Genomic DNA, 17,921 nt, shown 5'->3' with positions numbered 1-17,921 from the left:
TTTAATCTGTAAACATTCTTTTCCATTTCATGGCAAGCTTTAGAATATATAAGCAAAAGCCAAACTTGTTGGCTTCTTAAAAAAAAAAAAAGAAAAAAGGCAAAAAGCTTACTACTTGGGATTGTTTAATGCACATAAGCGAAGTAGGCTCCTAGGCAATTCAGAAGAATCACCCTGATTATTAAAATATGATTAGGTAATGCCTAAGAGTTAGAATAATAAAAACTGATTCCATTAGAATAGTTTGAATACCGTGAAACTTGTAGAAATGTTAATTGAAATCTTTCAGATACCTTATTGATTACTTAATTTCTCTGTAAGGTATATTTTCTTATTGTATCCTTAAAATTAAGTACACAAAGTCACCATCCAGAACTAGAAACGATACCAAAACAGGAGTTGCAATATTAAAAATGACAATACGAAGTGTAGTCATTTTTCAATGTAGCAGTTCTTCGCTTTCTGTTTTGATAATGGATGTCTAAGGGCATTCATGTGGTTATGAAGGAAGAAATCAATTCCCTTGCTAATATCCCCACTTCCCCATGCAGTCCTTTTCAAATTGAAGGGGTTTTGCTTTCAATTGCCCACTTCTCTTTGTCTCAAAATAGGAAAAACACTCTGTTATTTGTACAAATTACTGTAGAAATTCTGTTGTTTCTACAAGTTACAAATGAAATGCCCAATAAAAGTGAGTAGATGATTTACAATTATTATTTATTGATATCAGACATTTCAGGTATACCTAGAATATGAATACCACAAGCTTTAAACCTATTTTTATAATCTTGATTATTCCATATAATAAGAACTGTCTTTTCTTTAAAAACTTTTAAAAACCTCACCCTACCCCCTCAAAAAAAAAAAAACAAACAAAAAAAACCAACCAACCAAACAAACAAACAAAAAAAAACAACAAACCCCAAAACCACTTGGTTTGCATTTGTAGCTATGACCAAGATATGACCCAATCTTTTTTAAGAGACTTTTTTTAAAAGACTTTTTTTCTTAAGTGGTCCAAACTACAATCCAGTGAACTCATTGGCACTTTTGATCAGAAATCATTAAGGGCGAGCATGTGTAAGAAGTGCAATTACACTCTGCCGTCAAGGGAGAAGCTTTTGACATACACTACACCTTCATAATTTTCCACTGCTTGTCAAGAGAATAAAGTATATTATTTTTCCTTAGCCTGCAAGCAACACGAAAGCATGCAGCATTTACGTTATTTCTACAGTAGTCAGTTTGCAGCGGGTCTTGGCCAAGACTTCACACATGGTTTCTTTTCATTGACCTGTTGTGGGACAAGAAGATATAGCACATATACAAAGTTCATTTTCTCTCTCATACCTAAAGCTAGGGCCATACTTTTTACCTAAGCAGTAAATTTAAATCCTGAAATGCTTAATCCAGTGGATGTTTCACATGTGCAAAGGACCTCTGTTGGCTAGCCCCTCTGTTTCTGAAATTCTGTTTCTGGTGTTTGTATGGGCTTTTATTGAAGCGAGGGCAGTACTGGAACTTGCTGGTGAGGGACTGGGATGGGGTGAGAGAACCTGTGTGGCAGCTCTCCAAGCACGTCTTCTGGAACTTCAGTCACAGCTGATGTTCAGAGACATACCAAATGTGGTCATAGATGATTGGTTTTGACCTGATCAGTTGAGAAGACATCCTGCTGGGTTGGTTATTGCTTTGCTATCCAAAGCAACCCAATGGATAAAATAGGCATTTTTAGATCCATTAAGTGCTATTGAGGTTATTGAGAATCTTTCAGGAAAATGCAAAGACCCCTCCATCTAGGAAAATAAAGGAAGTTATTTTGCAAGTTGTTATATGGAAGTTTTCCAGATGACTGGAAAAAAAAAAATCTCTCTTATCTCCCAGAGTGCTCTAAGAAGCCTGGGGCAGGTGGGCCAAGCCTGGGCATTAACACCTGAAGTGAAAAGTGATTAATGACCAGAAATGTGTGTAGAACACACAAGGTCTGAAAGAGATTCATCCAAGAGGCTGAGGAGGTTTTTTGCTGATTTTTTTTTTTTTTTTTTGGTAACATAACTTCATCATTTGTAAGTTTTGAAGAGTATGCATAGAACTAACTGAAATCTTATCTTTAGTTATTTATAAACATTTCTTGTTACTGTAAACACCCTCTATACAGTTCTTTATTTATTATAGCTGGTAAATCAAGCCCTATCAAATTTAAACTGAGCTAAATTGCTACATCATTGAATACATTGCCACATTTTACATTTTGAAATTCAAGTGTGTTTTGAACTTCTGTCATCTTTTTCTTAAGGAAAAGAGGGAAAAAAGTGGAATTATGGGAAGATAATTATGGGAGGAGAAAGTGGCTTTTTAATTTTGTTTTTATATAAAACTATCCAAAGCAATTTTGATGAAATTTAAAATAGCCTTGAGACAGGGAGGGGGGGCAAAAGGAAAGTACTAGCCATAAATAAACAGCTTAGAAACCAAGTATAGTGTCCTCAACAGTGCTGGTTTGAACCAGAGCCTCAACATTGGTCTGCTCGTTCTGTGGGGGTAGGACACAGTCTCCCCATCGCTTGTTTAGGAACAATAACTTCTAAATTAGCTGAGGGGAAAAAACAATTTGTACATTATCTAGTCGAACACAAGCATTCCCATATTGTAAGGAAAGCTGGTTTTGTAAAGGCAGAGGAACGTTCTATGCTCATTGCAATGGGGAGTTGATGTGGGGAGACCATTTGGAGCAAATACAAGTCTAGTTTCTATTCTTCTCGAAAAATGCTAGAACATACACCTGTGCTTCATGGTCCTTATGCTACGTACTGCTTCTCTCTACACAGATAATCACACGAACAATACGTGTGAGCAGCATTTGAGGTAGAGCTGTTATCTTTTATCTCTTTGATGTCTTATTTTACTGATGCATGAAAAGTTGAACAAGGAAATAGTGTTTGTGAACAAAAGGTGCTGCAAATCCTCAGCAGACAGAATTGCAAAACTGTGCCGTCTGTCCTTACACATTTCTGTCTCTGCCTGTCCTTCGTTAACTGAGATGGTTATGCATCGCAGAGTGGTCGATGAGAGTTTTATAGGAGCATTTATTTATAATTTCTATGTTCTAGGTCTTTTTTTCTTTTTTTTTTTAATTTCAGGCTCCAAAGTGTATATTTTCTTTTCTGTTATAGTCAATTATGTCATAAATGGTCAAATGATAACTCATCACAAACAAAATTATTTTTGCAGCCTGTCTTCCTAGCGTCTGGATTCTAAAGAGACAACCTGGATGCCTGCATGCCAGTGCAACCAGGATTTCAACAGTGTCAATAGTCTTTGCTCATCACACCAAAAAAATCAGTGTGTCAGTGTATTCCTGCAGAGTCATTAGCATACAGACTCACTCTGCTTGCTTAACAAAGCATGGTTTGGTGTGTTATAGTTTCCTAGTCTGCTTGTCTGATTCACCTCTGACAAAAGCAGGGAGAAAATGCAGTCCCTTCTTCAGTGGCACACTAATGTGGGAAATAAATCTTCGGGCATAAGGTCTGAAATGGCAGTCATTTAAATAATTCAAATGCAGCGATCATTTTGCCCATGTGCCTTTCATTTCTTTGTTTTGTGTCTCTGTATTTCTCCAATCGCTGAGAGACAAACTATCTTCTGTGACAATCTATATTTTTAAAATATCTAGAGCTAAATAATCCCCGTCCTCTTTAAATGCAGTTTAACTGGTTACATGTTAAATAATTATTTGCTCTCTCTTTTGTGGTGTGGAGGGGGGAGTTGGAGGGGAGAAGTAACATACAAGCAGATGTGCTGCTAGATCTACAGGCTTCTGCCAACCATATGGCATCTTAAAGAAAGATGGTTGGAGCGTCTGGATTAGCAAAGAGTCGGGATGGAAAGCCATGTGTCGTGTTGGTACAGGCAGTTGTTTTAGCTCTCTGTAAAAGGCTTCAGGAGATTGTGTAATGGAACAAATGGTACTGCAAGCCTAGTAACAGCCTTACCGCTGCTGGAGAGGCAATTGGCCCCCAGGCGGGTACTGCTTCATCCTTGCTTGTTGGCTTTTTGTGAAGGATTTTTAGATCGTTATTCTGTGTTCTTCTTTTAACGTACAGGGAAACTTGGGAGATCTAATTCTGAACTTTATACTTGAAAGAGAGCTATTGTGTGTTTAGGATTTTTTCGTACCCTCATCTTTTATAATGAAAACATACAGTTTCCCTCTCTTTGAAGTGAGAAGCTGGTGCCCTTCTGCAAATTTCCTGTATCGTTCGTGAACACTTTGAGACACCGATTCATTGAATTTGTAGCCAATGCCCAGATTTGGGGGGAAAACTGCTCTCTCTGGGATTTGCTTAGTTAAAAACAAGATTTGGGCTATTGTGCTTGTGGCTATAACGTACCAGCTTGGCATTCATATTCTGTTTGACAATTTGCTCTTTATGCAAACAAGGGGCCTGCTCCTATTAAAGGCAAAATTCCTTTTGTTTTTAGCAACCCAGGACTGGGCTCTCGGTGGGGTTTTGTGTGCTTTACAGGAGTCTCTGTAGTTCACATTACAGCTCACGGGAGTTATTCTGGATCAGGATGAAAGCTTTTGTGTCCGGATCTTTAACACAAAGAGGTTTTAGTCATTTCTCTACTGTCATACAATAGAACTCTCTAGTCCTCTGTATGTCTCAATGAAATCAGGCCTCTTAGTACACCTGTAAATGCAGTTTTATCTCCCCGATACTATTTCTTTCAAAGGAAATTAAAAATCTGATGTTGCAGTAAAGGAGTTCAATAAAACTAGGATTATTTTATTTCAAGAGACTTGAAGTACATTATGATCCCATATCACAATTTTTATGCAAGGAGATAACATGAGGGACGCCCAAATATTCATTCATAGGTAAATACTTGCCGAGCAGGTTATGTTATGGTTTGAGAGACATTAGAAACAAACCATTAACTACAGAAGCATCTTCCTTACTGAGGATCTTTGCTGAAAAATGCACTATCTTAAACGGAGACAAATGCTGCTCTAATAGAGCCTAAATTCACAATACTTTAAAAGTAAAAGTACAATTACTGCTCTTTTTTCTCTTTAATTTTTTTCTTACTCTCCAGAAGGCTCCTTATCTGGAGCTTAGGAAACAGCAGTCCTCAGCTTAATCTGCAGTTTAGTTACAGCAGTGCACGCTTTTTCCTGAGCTGCCTGCATGCCCCCCTGCTCAAGCCTGCATATGTTGCTCAACACTGATCAAAAGTACCTTCCCTCGGGAGGGAGACTTGGGTTCGTTTTGTCAGCCTGTTCATTACCTCGCCTCAGCCGAGGCTGAGCCAGGTGTGAGGTGGACAGTTGTCCACCAGGAGCGGTGCCAAGACCACCAGCATCCCTCTGGAAGGCTCTCGCGGTGGCTGCTGAGAAGGAGCGGCGTCGGACCAGTGAGCCCCAGCGGGGACCTCGGGCTCTCTTGGAGCATTTGCTGAGCTTTCACAGTCTTTCAGAAACCCAGGCCGTTTTCTGTGCCGTGTTAGCGTGTGAGTTGACCAGCGCTGTGGTGCACATTACCAAAGCTGTGCGTTTCGTTCAGAAATGTGCATTTCTCTGTGTGGGTTTTCCAATAATGAATTTTGAGTAATGGTGTATTTGTGCTGCAGCAGCAGTATCAGAGGTTACCAAGTCTAGAGAGACAAGTAATTCGTTGATAGTAGGTGGATCTCTTGCTTCTCATTTTGCATATGTGTTTGTCTTCTGCATCCCTACTTAGAAGAACAAAAACCATGGTTGTATTTTTAAACAGAGAGACACGGCTTTGTTTTCTTAATTTACTACTAGTGATTTCAGGCACTTAATTTTAATTGTCCAACTACTTCTGTGAGTGAGAATGTTCAGCTCCCAAAAGCATATCAAGACTTCTGAGCTTTCTTGTTTAAACATTTGTTTCATAAAACTGTTACTGTCGCTTACCACTGCAAGACTAGAACATGGGGAAGTAATATGAGAAAAGCCTAATTTACCGAACAAAACTAAGCAAGGCCTTTTGATGTAATCTAAGGGGGGAGTACTCTTCTTTTCTTATAGTCACATTGAAGATGTGTCAAGAAAGTGAGTAACATATTATTCCAACTTGTAGCAAAGACAAGACTGATAATTTAGCTAGAATTTTTGACGATAACTAAAATACAGTGGAAACGGAAGAGCCTGTGCACGCGCGTGCACAGTTGTGGACAGAACGGATTCTTCTGCTGGAAGGTGCCGATAGTCTCACCGTGGTGGGGCGCCTGTGCTGGGCCCAGTGACTGCTGGCTGGGGTGTGCCGAGCCGTGCCACGGGGGAGCCGGGCTGGAGCCACCTTTGTGCTCGTTTTGCACGGTACTCCCGACAGCCCTGTGCTGCTATGCCAGAGACACTAGAGCAGCTATTCTCATGCACAAGCTCAGCTGCTGCCACCAGAAAGGCAGAAGTGACCCTTCCCACTGGCTGTGATCTGGTTGTGTTGATACTCATCTCCAAACTGCCTGGTTGTATTCCTTATTGTGGATGGGTTAATGTTTATTCTGAAGATAAAGGTAATGATATTTGCCTCTAAAGCAGGAATAAAATTCCCCTGTTTCATAGCAATGATTGAGTTCAGCCTTCAGGCTTGATGCAGTAAATTCAGAGCACAATTGGACTAATACATATAAATCATGAAATAGCCACTCTCTTACAGAGAGTGTAATACTGTCTGTAATGTACTGATACATTTTTAAGATGTATTTTCTGTGAAATTCTTCCCCGCTTTCCTTCAGTGCTTCTAAGCAATTGCAGTTTTCAGTAACTTCACATGCAAATTCACTGTGTTTTCAATACAGGCCAAAACAAAACAGCAAGTGGCCTCTGTATTCGCAAGAGCTGAGCTCCATGAAGGTAGGCTGACAATACTGCTCAGATCCTCCAGCTTTTTTCATTTTCTGGAAAACCTCTGGCTTCTCAGGATGAAACTCTTCCTCGCAGCCCCTCCCAATGCAAAAATCTTTCTTTGTAACCCTCACCACCTCCCCTACATGTGGTCTTCCACGTTACATTCCCTCCAGCTGGTGTTCCCTTGATGCTGTGACTCTCCCTTCAGTCTCCACGGAACTGGCTTATGGTGTAACCAATGGACCTGGGGAGACTGGGGCTGGTCCCAAGCAGATACAGCCCTGGTCCAAAGCGCCGTGTTGCATGACAGCAGCAGCTCCCTGTGAGGTGGGAGCACGCTGGCTTGGCCAGCCGGCACTGACGGAGAAACAGAGGCTGATGCCTCCTCAGGTCCCTTGGGTATATCCGCGCATATCTGAGCACAGCTCTTCCCTACGTCTCATGCACATCCTAGGCTCCTCTGCCCACCATGACCTGCTTCCCAGCCGTTTCTCTAGATCCTCACTCAGTATGTGCCCCCTATTCTCATTTTTGTTTCCTAGGCAGAGTACATTTGGAAAACAGACATGTGTGATAGCGCTGTATTTGAAGGGGAGTAGGCCAGACTTGGGAAGTTCACAAATGGAAGCAATCTGGTCTGTGTGGAGAGAGCAACGGGGCCTTGTATGGAAAGCATCTATCTGAATATGCTGCACAGAAAAATTATCTCTGTCACCACTTTAAAGTCATATTCCTCCTCTTGTGTGTCACAAGCATAAAACTACACTCCATACAAATCTGACATCTAGCATTACTTTCACTGTAATTTATGAAAACCACAATAACCCTGTGTGAACCCTGAAAATAGGCAAATGTGTATCACCTGCTGGCACTTACAGGCAAAATCACTTGTTTGAAATGAACTGGAAATATTTGTACCTCTGGTGTGGAAAATAATGTGGGCATATTTGTACCTCTGGTGTGGAAAATAAGGGTGATGGGATTTAAGCAAAGGAACTAATGAGTGATGCCTACATAAATATTTAACATTTTGTGTTTGAAATTTTTAGAGCTTATTTTTATAGTGGTCAAACTACACAGTATAGCAGCCGTGGTTTTTATGCTGAAGAACATTTTTGAAGGACTATGATATATAGTTATTAAACTGGGAAGCCTCCCTTGCAGATAACCAAATCAGAAGGACTGTACCTGGCACTACTGAGCTCCCGTTTGCAAGGTCACTAGTGAGAAACATTTTACCTTTCAAACACAGGTACTACCAGCTATAAACATAAACAGAAGCTTTATGTTCTCTGTAATACAGAGCCTGCAGTCCTTGCTGGTAGCAGCTAGAGTCCGGGCTGAGTGAGGACAGCGGGACTGAACCCAAAGCTGCTCTGGTAGTCTGCAATTGCGACTGTCAGATACAACTGAAGCAGTTGTAGCTCAGCCGCACTACCCTTTCTAGCATAGTATTTTTTTTAATTAAGACAATGTCTGACAAAGTAAATTAACAGAAGCTGACGCTTTTAGCAGTCTTTTTGCCTCAAATGCCTGATGTCAGCTTGGGCCACATGTACATTCTGCACATGCCACGGGATAGAAAAAGTGAAACCTTCTTCTTCAGTTCTCTGCTGCCTGCCCAAACACCACATGTACTGTCTGTTACATGTCGCTTCTGATGAGGTTCATGCTGGGAATTTCTTTTTAAAGGCAAAGTGTTTCTGAAGGAAAGAGTTCAGATTGGGCAGATTGCATTAAAAAATTCTCAGTGTCTCCAACTCAAATATAGTGATTGTTTTCTGTGGACACGAACTAGCAGTCTGTAAAGGTCCGAGTTTGGTAACAAAAGAAATAATAGGAATCGGAGTAAGCAGTGGGGAGGATGGAGCGCACATTTAGAAGTAAACCAACAACGAAAATTGTTGTAACTAGTAAAACAAGTGCAGGAAAAAATATTTCAGTCGTGCACATATGTACCTTGTGGAGTGATCCTTAGAAACATGAGGGGGGCCACTTTTGAAACCTTGATAGGATACGCATCTCTTAACATTATCAAGACTCTCTTTCCTGATTGAGAAATTGGGCAAAATCTGTTCTGTCCAGCACATAACAAAATCAGGGATATGAATATATAAAAAAAAAAAAATTAGTCTGAGTATAATGTTACAGGATTATATTGATTATATATCTGCTGCAAGCCCTGCCTCCTTTTTTTTGCCCTAAGGTATTTTTCAACACTCTATAGTCAGCCTAAATGGTTTGGAGAATTGTTTTATTAAACGTTTTTCAGCAACAGGCAGAAAATAGTAACCAGAACTATTTTTCTCTAGAGCAAACCTGATCCAGAGTTCATATTCTTAGCATAGATTATATTATTTCGAATTCCTTTAAAGGAGGAAACACCTCTTTTCAGCCTAGGGATTCAAACACAAATAGACATTAGTGAAGCTTTCACCTCTATCATCTTTTCCGGCCTGCCATCCATTCTCTTTCATTGTTTCCTTCCTCTCCAAACCCGGGAGGGCTAAAAGCGGCCGTCGCATCGGCTAAGCCCAGCTGCTACACCCCCCTACGAAAGAGCGGGCTGACAACGTTCTCCCTTCAGCACGTTAGACACGAGCTATTAGAAGGCCAGGAATAGACCCAGGCTCAGGTTTCCTACGTGATCTCTTCGTTTAACCTGTTGGGCCAGCTGTGGAAGTGAAGATATATTCTAATAGTCAGTGATGACATCTGAAACAAAGGGGAAGCTACTGTTCCTAAGTAAACTTGTAATTAAACCCTACTTGTAATTGTTATCATGGCATGTGAAGATTGTCATCTTCTTGGAGAAGATGTAATATAGGCACTTTTTTAAAAGTATGCGGAAAAATTAAGAGTGCCTTTAGTAAAAAGGAATTTAAAGGTTACCCAATGCACATTTAAATTAAAAAAAAAAAAGATTAAGTGATAAAGAACCACCTGGGTCAAGGGTTTTATGGTGGAACGTGGACATTTTCTTCTTAGGTGTCTGATTCCAAACTGTGCAAGGGATATTAACCTCTAGTTACCATCTGTTAACATAAGTTGGAGGAGTTTGTTCTGCCTGTAGTGCAGGCAATGCTTACCTTCCTAAGCTAGAAGTGCTATAGATTGCATTCCTTCTCTGCCTGAACAAATGACAGTCTGGGCCTTTTATGTGGCAAGAGAATTTTGATAGGGATTTCAGAGGGTGGGAAATGCCACAGAAACTTGTTTTAATGTGCCCTAAACTGTCTCCCTGTGTCCTGTTAGAAGTCAGGACTTCCAGTGTGACACAAGTGAGGAGGCTCATTCACTGTCCTTCGTTCCTACTCACTGTTACGGCTTTTTTTTTTTTTTTTTCCCATTTGTGTGAGGTTTTTCCTCTTATGCTTTGTTTCTTTCATTAACATGAGAAAGGTGGATCATAGCGGTTTGCTTTTGAAGCTAGAAGAGAGAATGGAGTTCAGTTAAAAGATGGGCAATATAGATGTTCCCTTTTAAATTTTGGGAGCATATGGGGACTTCTCTGAGGTGCTCATCAGTCAAGGTTGTCTCAAAGCCCTGATTTATAGCTCAATATCTATAGTAAATAGCAATTTAGGACACTAGTGAAACTTCAGGGGATAATTTGCTATTTGTCTGTAGTTCTAAATTTATACGCTCTTATTTAGTTACCTCAAAATTTACTGTGTGAATTTGTCAGTGCTGCAAACCATAATGAAGATGCAGGTTGCTCATATGAGAACTAATTTTACTACTGGTTTAAATGTCCTCGTTGTCCACAGAGCTGATTCAAGATATGAAGAGGTGGTGAACATAAATTTTTGCTGCCTTAATGAAAAAGGCAGCATCACTTCTGCGATGAAAAGGGAAGACAGACCAGCAGCAGCATTGAGGTGGGAAGCAGAGGGGACCTGTACTGCCGTCTCTGCAAGAGGGGCAGGGAGTGACAGCAGCGGGCGCAGTTGCGGCTGCAGAAACAAGCTCACCGTGAGCCCCAGCTGTACACCTTGATTCTTTGCATGGCAGCAAGTCTGGCTTTCCAAGAACCTCACATAGGCAAAGCAAGCCTGATCATTGATTTATACGTGGCAGGAGGTTACCTTAGGCAGTGCCTGCTCTATCTGTGTCAGGATCTAGCTGTGATCACCAGAGTTTGTATTTAAGGTTGTGTGGTGCTGCTTGTTACAAGAGACCACTGAAGTTCTTTGTGATTTCATTAGGCTTGCCAAAAATTGTGGTGTAGGCTGAAACTGTTCAGCAGGGTCGTGGTGGGTAATTACCTCGGGAAGAGATCAGCGAGACCGGCCAGGGGAACAGCAGCAGAGGTGGGAGCCAGGGTGGGAAGGAGTTGCACAGACAACCTTCGTTCTTGGCTATTTGAATATACAAATTTAACATCCTTTAATGTGTTGTAGTACAACTATTGGTTACGTACCACAACTTAAACACTTCCCATCGCTTTAGTACATGATAGCAAATTTGTAGGATGTCCTGAAAAAAATTATAACAGGGGGTAGAAGTTTGCTGATGGAAAGTTTGCTGGGTTTTGCTTTCTTTTCTAATTGGCTTGCTCCCTCTTTTTCTAACAAGCTTGTTTTTAAACCTGCATTTGCTTTTAAAATTCATAGTGTGTTAAAAACATTTGAGATTTGCAAATGGCCGATTACCAAATCTGGCACTGCCTTTGTGTTGGGGCAGAGTCCCCTTCAGTCGCCCCTCGGCAGCGTGGCGGGGGGCTGCGCCATTGCCCCCATTTTCCCCCTTGTAACCAGAAGCAGCCTGAGATGGCTGTGTCCACCCACAGGCAAACGAGCGATGCGAGAGGGACATTAGACACTGGTAGCTTGATGCTCTTATCCTGACAGGCAAATGTTTTTTAAAGGCAGTTTGCTGCACAGCGATGGATTCTCGTGACTTTGGGTTTTGGTAGTTTTGGGGGGCAGCAGGAGCTGTGCCCTGGCACCCCCTCGCCCATGGAGCCGCGGCCCCGGTGCTGGTGGCCCTCATGGGCGGCCGGCGTTCCGGGCCTCGCCGCGGGGTGCCTGGTGGCAGCGGCACCCGTCCCGGCGGCCGCTGGCGCTGCTGGGCGCCATGGGCTGCCTCCATTACCATGGCAACCGGCAGATGGGGGGCTTCGGCGGGGTCGGCGGGGAGGCGGCCGCAGCAGCGCGCCGGCCGAGCCGCTCAATAACAGCCCTTTCAGCTCTGACAGCTCCGCTCTGGCTGGCCAGAAGTAGTTATCAGATTACTTGTATTAAAACCTAATTAAGATGTGTGCCAGTAAATGCAGCGTGGTTATTGGATTTGGTGATTTAGCTGCTGCAGGTTGCTGCAATCCAGTCACGCCATTTCAGCAAATTCAGCTCCATGGAGCAGAGTGAAAACGTTTTACATCAGTAACCTGACTGTGCTGAAAGAGTAAATAACCTTTTAATGCCTCTCCTATGTCAAGGACTGATCCCCACTGCAGGGTGAATGGACACTGCCCACAGACCTTGCATATTAATTTCTTTCAAATCAACTTTAAAACCCAGAGGAGGGCTGACAGGGTGTGTCCGCTTTTCCCTTCACTGCTCATTGCCTGTGGATTGATGGACCTGTGAGTCCCCCAGGGCAGGGAGCTTGCAGCAAGAGCCTTGTGGGTGCCCCTGATTTAGCAGTGGGTCTTTATAGAAAAGAAGGAAGCTTTTGGTTTTGTCTGTAGGCCGCGGACAAGCAGACAATCTAAAGGTAACACAGAGGGTGCTAGTCCAGCTTTGTGGTGTTGGATGCAATGGAAGTTTACTCTGCTGGGTGGAATTCACCTTGGTGCCAAAGCTCTGCTTTATGGTTGATGTTTCACCCAGTTTCTGCAGGCTCTTGCAGTGGTTGTCTACCCATAGCTGCCGAAGTGTAACAAAACCCATCTATCCCTTTCCATTTCATTTCTGCACAGGCTAGGGTATAGCCTAGTCTCAGATCCAGATTTTACTGCTGTATGGAGTGAGAGATGTAGTCTTCTGCAGGTCGTAGCTGCATGAAGTGGCAAGGTAGCTTGGAGCCATTCTAACATAAAGCTGCGTACGCGCTCCAAGTACCAAGAACCAGAGCAAAACGTTTACCTTGAAGCATTCGTTACCGCTTGTGATGCCTCAGTTTTGTTCTCCTTCTGTGGAACCACTTGTCTGACGAAGCTGCCTCTTTCCTGCCTCCGTATGGAAATAGGAATTTTGGTTTAGTGTGGTTAATGGAAAATTATTTTAAGGGTGTTATTATTACTGCTAAATGGGAGTTTACTCCTTAGTGACAGGTTGTCCTGTAAGTAGTCCAAATGTAATGTGGTTCAAGAGCTACATGTCTTCACCTTGTGCCTTGAAGTACCATGACAGAGCATGGAGTCAGTTCCTGCCCTTCAGCGCTCCCAGGCCAAGGAGGAGCAGCCGCCCGACATCCCAGCTGGACAGATCTGGCCACTTTGGTGGAAAAATTGTCTCATTTGGAATGGAGGGCGAGGATACGGTGGTCACTCAGATGCTCAGGACGCAGTACACGTTTGCCTGGTAGGTGGTGTTGCCAAAGTCAACGCGGCGACCGTGCAACCTCACTCACTCGTATTAGCAAAATGTGCAGAAGGTTCTGTCACCCAGTTGTAAAAATGATGGCAGGCATCGATGTGCAGTTGTAACATATGGGAAGTACAGTGAATGTGGGTGGAGCTGTTCATTTCTCATCTTGAATCATTTACGAGATCAGCAGGCAGGCCAGATACAATGCATATGGGAATGTGTGGCTGTGCTGCACATGTCACACGTAATAGCAGATACTGTGAGAGGGCCCAGAGCCTGTCCTCAGGAGCTAAATGCACTGGAGCAGGCTGGTAGTCCCAGCGTGCGGACCAAGGGCCAGCTTGGCAGCAGTTTTGGGAGAGCAGACTGGTAGACAGAATTTGGGAATTCACGGACCGAGATCTACACTGTCTAGAACTACTCCCTCTTTATCCATCACGACTCAGAATTGTAGAAAGGAATGTTATTAACCCTGTACTCAAGCACTGGAGAGAGATACAGATGATAAAAGTAAAGTTGTGGCCTGCTCGTCAAAGCCAGCTCAGTGCCTGGGCCATCTTTCTCCCTCTGCTCAAGGGGACAGTCTCAATGTAACACGGTGGGTGGTGAAGTTACAAAACTGAAAAGCATAATTGAGTAGTATTGTCATAATTAAAGACTTTCCTATTTACAGTAGTTTATCTGAATCACCCTTTGCATGATCTGAAAGGATATAGAGCTTTACAATAGAGCGCACTAAGGCTTGTATCCAGTAATGGTTTTGCAATTTGCATGGGCTGCCTGTGAGTATCAGGCAGAAAGTGTTGTTTTGATGTAAAATTCACATGAGCTGGAAATGCCTTCTCTCTGGGTGCCAGAACTGGAGGAAGTTCCTCGCACCGAAGCGGTGGCTCTTCAGCTGGAGCCTCTCCCCGCGAGAGGAGAGGCATGCCGGGGAAGGGCCTCTCCTCGGGGCTGCGTCAGCGGCGTTTGCTCTGGCAGCCAGAACGGGCCCTGCCGCCGCGATGGGCAATGCTCATCGTGTTGCTGCAGAGATGGGGGTCGAGGGATTTATGTACTTACCCGTGTCTTTAGCTGCCGGTAATAATAATTTTGTGCAAGAGGGTCTCTCAAAGACCATATGATTGTTCTTAAAACAGTCTGAAAGACTAGCAGCATGGGTAAATTAATAATTGAACGTAGAAGTCAGCAGAAACTTCAGTTCTAAGGGCCTGAATCCAGACTGTAGTTGGTAGTTGTTGAGTCAGGCTCTCATGCGTGAGGAGGATTTCATAGCCTCAAGGCTTTACCTAGGTAGGGCAGCACTGGAGTTCTTCCCTTGGCTGTCTGAAGACAGCACTTCCCAGTTACACCTCCCTACCAGTACTGCTTTAAAGTAATAAGTGCTCTAGAAATAAAAGACTGGAAGTTGTCTTTATTACAAACCAAGAAGTGCAGTAAGGTCACGTATCCTCCTCAAGTTAAAGGAAATCAATGGCAAAGTAGTGAGCAGAACTCGGCTCTCCGGTCTGAAACTGCGCCGTTGCCTCCAGCGACCTCCGCCGTTGTTCTTGCGCTCCCTGGGAGCAAGGTGCTCCTGGAAAAGCTGCTATCGTTAAGAACAAAACCAGAACAGTACAAGGCTGGGTTTTTGTTTGTGGGGGCAGTTTTGCTTTGTTTTTTTGAAGTTCCGCGCCCCTGAAATCACCTTTAGTAAAGAAATGAAGCATAAACAGCTCCTGTGCCAAGATGGTATAGTTTGGAGGGCATAGGGAGTGTGAAATTAGACACGCAGTGTGTAAGCGTGTATTTAGTAGAATATCCCGTGCCATCGAAGCGGTGGTTTTGTTTGCTTCTTTGGACGTTTACAACCAGCTGTCGCTGTTTGCAGCTAGCTGCAGTTAGTTTTGTTCCGATCCCCAGGAGATGGTCCTGCAGCTCCTCAGATCCCTTTTGCAAGGAAACGTTAGCAGAGTAACGGGACACCATGAAATACGGGCGCTCGGAGTGTTTGCTACACGATCGTTGCAGTTTGATTTCGAAGAAGTTGGCTGGCAGATAGGGATCAGTAAATACTGGTTTTGACGTAGATTTTGGCAATTTTGTTTCAGCTAGATTTTCCTAGCTTTTTATCGAGAAATTTGGGGGTGTTTACTAATGCAGTTATTTGAACGATCCTGATTAAGAATGTGAATATTCAGAGTGATTAGCCTAGCTGAGTTATGACAGCTGTACAATCAAAACTACCACATGGAGCTGAAAGTAGAAGGATTCAGAAAATCACCTGCCTTATTGAAAGCGTAGAACTAATTCCATTAAAAACACAGCCTATATCAGGTACAACCTAAAAACCTTGTTCAGCTGAAGCTGTATTTCAATATGTTGAGCAAGAAACGGTTTACAAAAGGAAGAGCAAAGTTTAGATCCAGAACTAACCTTGACAAAAGCAGAGTCGGTTCATGCTCCCTAAGTGTATAGTGTTCAGATGTGTAGGTTTTTCCCTAGAGTACTGTTGGTTAGAGACAAGAAGCTTCTAAGATACACAAAAGGACTTCTAATTAAAGACATTTCCATTTAAAGAGTGAAATGTTTTCATGTAAAAACACAATTTCCAGCTTATATGTGTTTACATCCCTTGCTACAGGTCCAAAGCAGACTTTTTAAATTTTTCATGGCAGGAGTAATAAACAGTCACCGGGGACACAAGAAGCCGTACCAGGTTTTGTGATTAAAGAAGTAAAGGTGCGGTCGCCCTGTCTGCAGCAGTGTTGTCCCAGCTGGGGCACTTGTTTTTCCAAGCGTAAGCGAAAAGCCTCCGCGTGTTCCTTCTGATACCCGCCAGCTTGTTCCCTCTGGCTTGCAGCCCCTGATGAGGAGGACCTCTGGAGTGACGGGCTCTTTACATCCTTCCCCAGGAATCCCTGTTACCCTACTAAAGGACCTACACTGACGTGTTTAATTAACACCAAGCTTGCTTGAAATAAACGTTGCGTGCTGTAACACGTTTTGGGCATTGGCTAGGTTGTAAAGAGCAGCGGACAGAAACCAAAAGTTTTTGTCACTTTAGGGCGAGTTTGTCAGAGGGTTGGGACGTTTGGGTTTATAATCTGGGCTAGCGTGTGTGTTTCAGGAAGACGGTCACTGAAGCAGCTACGGAGCGTGCAGCTAGCTCAGCTACAGATATCAGGACGCAGTCCTGCGGTCTTTACTGATGTCACCTAATGGCAAAGCAAATTCACTGTCATGTCATGATAAGGCTTCTAAATTAGAAGTGCAAATCTTTAAAAGTGCTCATTTAAAGTGTGAAGATAAAATGTATGGAATGCCCATCCTAGGAGTAATGCTTGAGTCTCAGCCCAGCCGCCAGACTGAGGCTCTGTCATCTGGGAGCTGCACCCGCCAGTGCAAACATCAAAGCTTCTACTGTGAACTCCAACTTCAGATGCTCTGCAACCCTTTTATCTATTTTTTTCCAGGTTACAGCAGCTTGACAAGCACTGCCAGGCCACTGCCCAGCAGTTAGTGGAGTTGCTCAACAAACAGAATCAGCTCTTCAAAGAGAAGCAGCTGCTTACAGAAGAGGTGCAGTTTCTGCGAATACAGGTACTGTGCCAAAAGAAAAGAAAGTCTGAGGGGAATATTCTGCAGCTCTAGCAGAGAAATCCGCCAGCAGTCTCATTTCAGCTGTTGGGTTTTGTTGCTGTTGTTGTTTTAAATAAGGCATTACCTTATGAAAAAAAACTAAAATCCGTGCAATTGGAAAGAGACTGGTAGCTGACCTGAGTTCAACTTCAAACTTAAAACTAAATGAAGACAGTGTCCCGAGGTGACGATAAGACAGAAGTTGTTCTTCTTGGTGACAGTTCCTGGCTTTCTTATCATAAGATTCTGTGTTCCTTTTTCAGAGAAGAGGGAAATCCGTTCTTTAACAGCATTAACGTTTAAACAGTAGCTCGATGTTGATAGTTTCTTTCGAGTTTTTTTGCTGACATTTGTTAGACTTAAGTCCCCCTATCACCTTGTGATTTCCCCTTGCCCCTTACTTTTAAAAGTCATTTATCCTTCCTGCTGCTCCATCACCACTCACCCAAGCGTGAGCTGGAGAAGGTGATAGCAGTCTGCCCGAGCCGTAATCACTGCACTGCATCTCTAGCAGGACCGGCTCTTGCTTCCAGCGGTCTCGAGGAAGCTGTGGCTTCTCATGGGCTGTTGCTGGGGAGTTTTTTTGCCCACTGTTCTTCAGTCAGTCACGCTTTGGAAATAAGGGAGAGGACTGTGTGGTTTGGTTTTATTCTCTGTCTTTTATTTACTTGTTTTAGAAAAAGAAGAGCTAACAAGCACAGAATGAGGTTTTCAGTAAAACTGTCAAATAATCAAACCGTTGTTATGCGACGAAGTAAATGAACTATTTCAACCATAGCACGGTGTTTTCTAACTTGCAAACTAGTGAGTTTGCCCAGGATAGCTGGAGTTCTGTTAACAAGGTAACAAAAGACATTCAGTGTCAGAAATTTAGTCCAGAAGCA

At 43.0% G+C, this 17,921-nt stretch overlaps 1 protein-coding gene across 8 annotated transcripts in view; it reads left to right on the top strand.

Annotated features, from left to right (window-relative positions):
• SDCCAG8 (SHH signaling and ciliogenesis regulator SDCCAG8) overlaps positions 1-17,921 on the top strand; it is a 116,240-nt gene that overhangs the window by 92,143 nt on the left and 6,176 nt on the right. For 4 of the 8 annotated variants that reach the window (XM_087774499.1, XM_087774497.1, XM_087774498.1 and 1 more), the window contains one exon: positions 16,872-16,998. In XM_087774499.1, coding sequence (XP_087630625.1) covers positions 16,872-16,998 — 127 coding nt within the window. Of the gene's footprint in view, positions 1-6,834; positions 6,890-16,871; positions 17,004-17,921 lie in introns of those variants that run through there. The other 4 variants (XR_015708183.1, XR_015708182.1, XM_087774505.1 and 1 more) reach the window with 3 other exon arrangements.

This window comes from Nipponia nippon, unplaced genomic scaffold, assembly GCF_047370975.1.
Source record: "Nipponia nippon isolate SJK-2023a ecotype South Korea unplaced genomic scaffold, ASM4737097v1 scaffold_4, whole genome shotgun sequence".
NCBI lineage: Eukaryota > Metazoa > Chordata > Aves > Pelecaniformes > Threskiornithidae > Nipponia > Nipponia nippon.
Note: the sequence above shows the minus strand (reverse complement) of the source record. Positions and strands in the feature narration are given on the sequence as shown.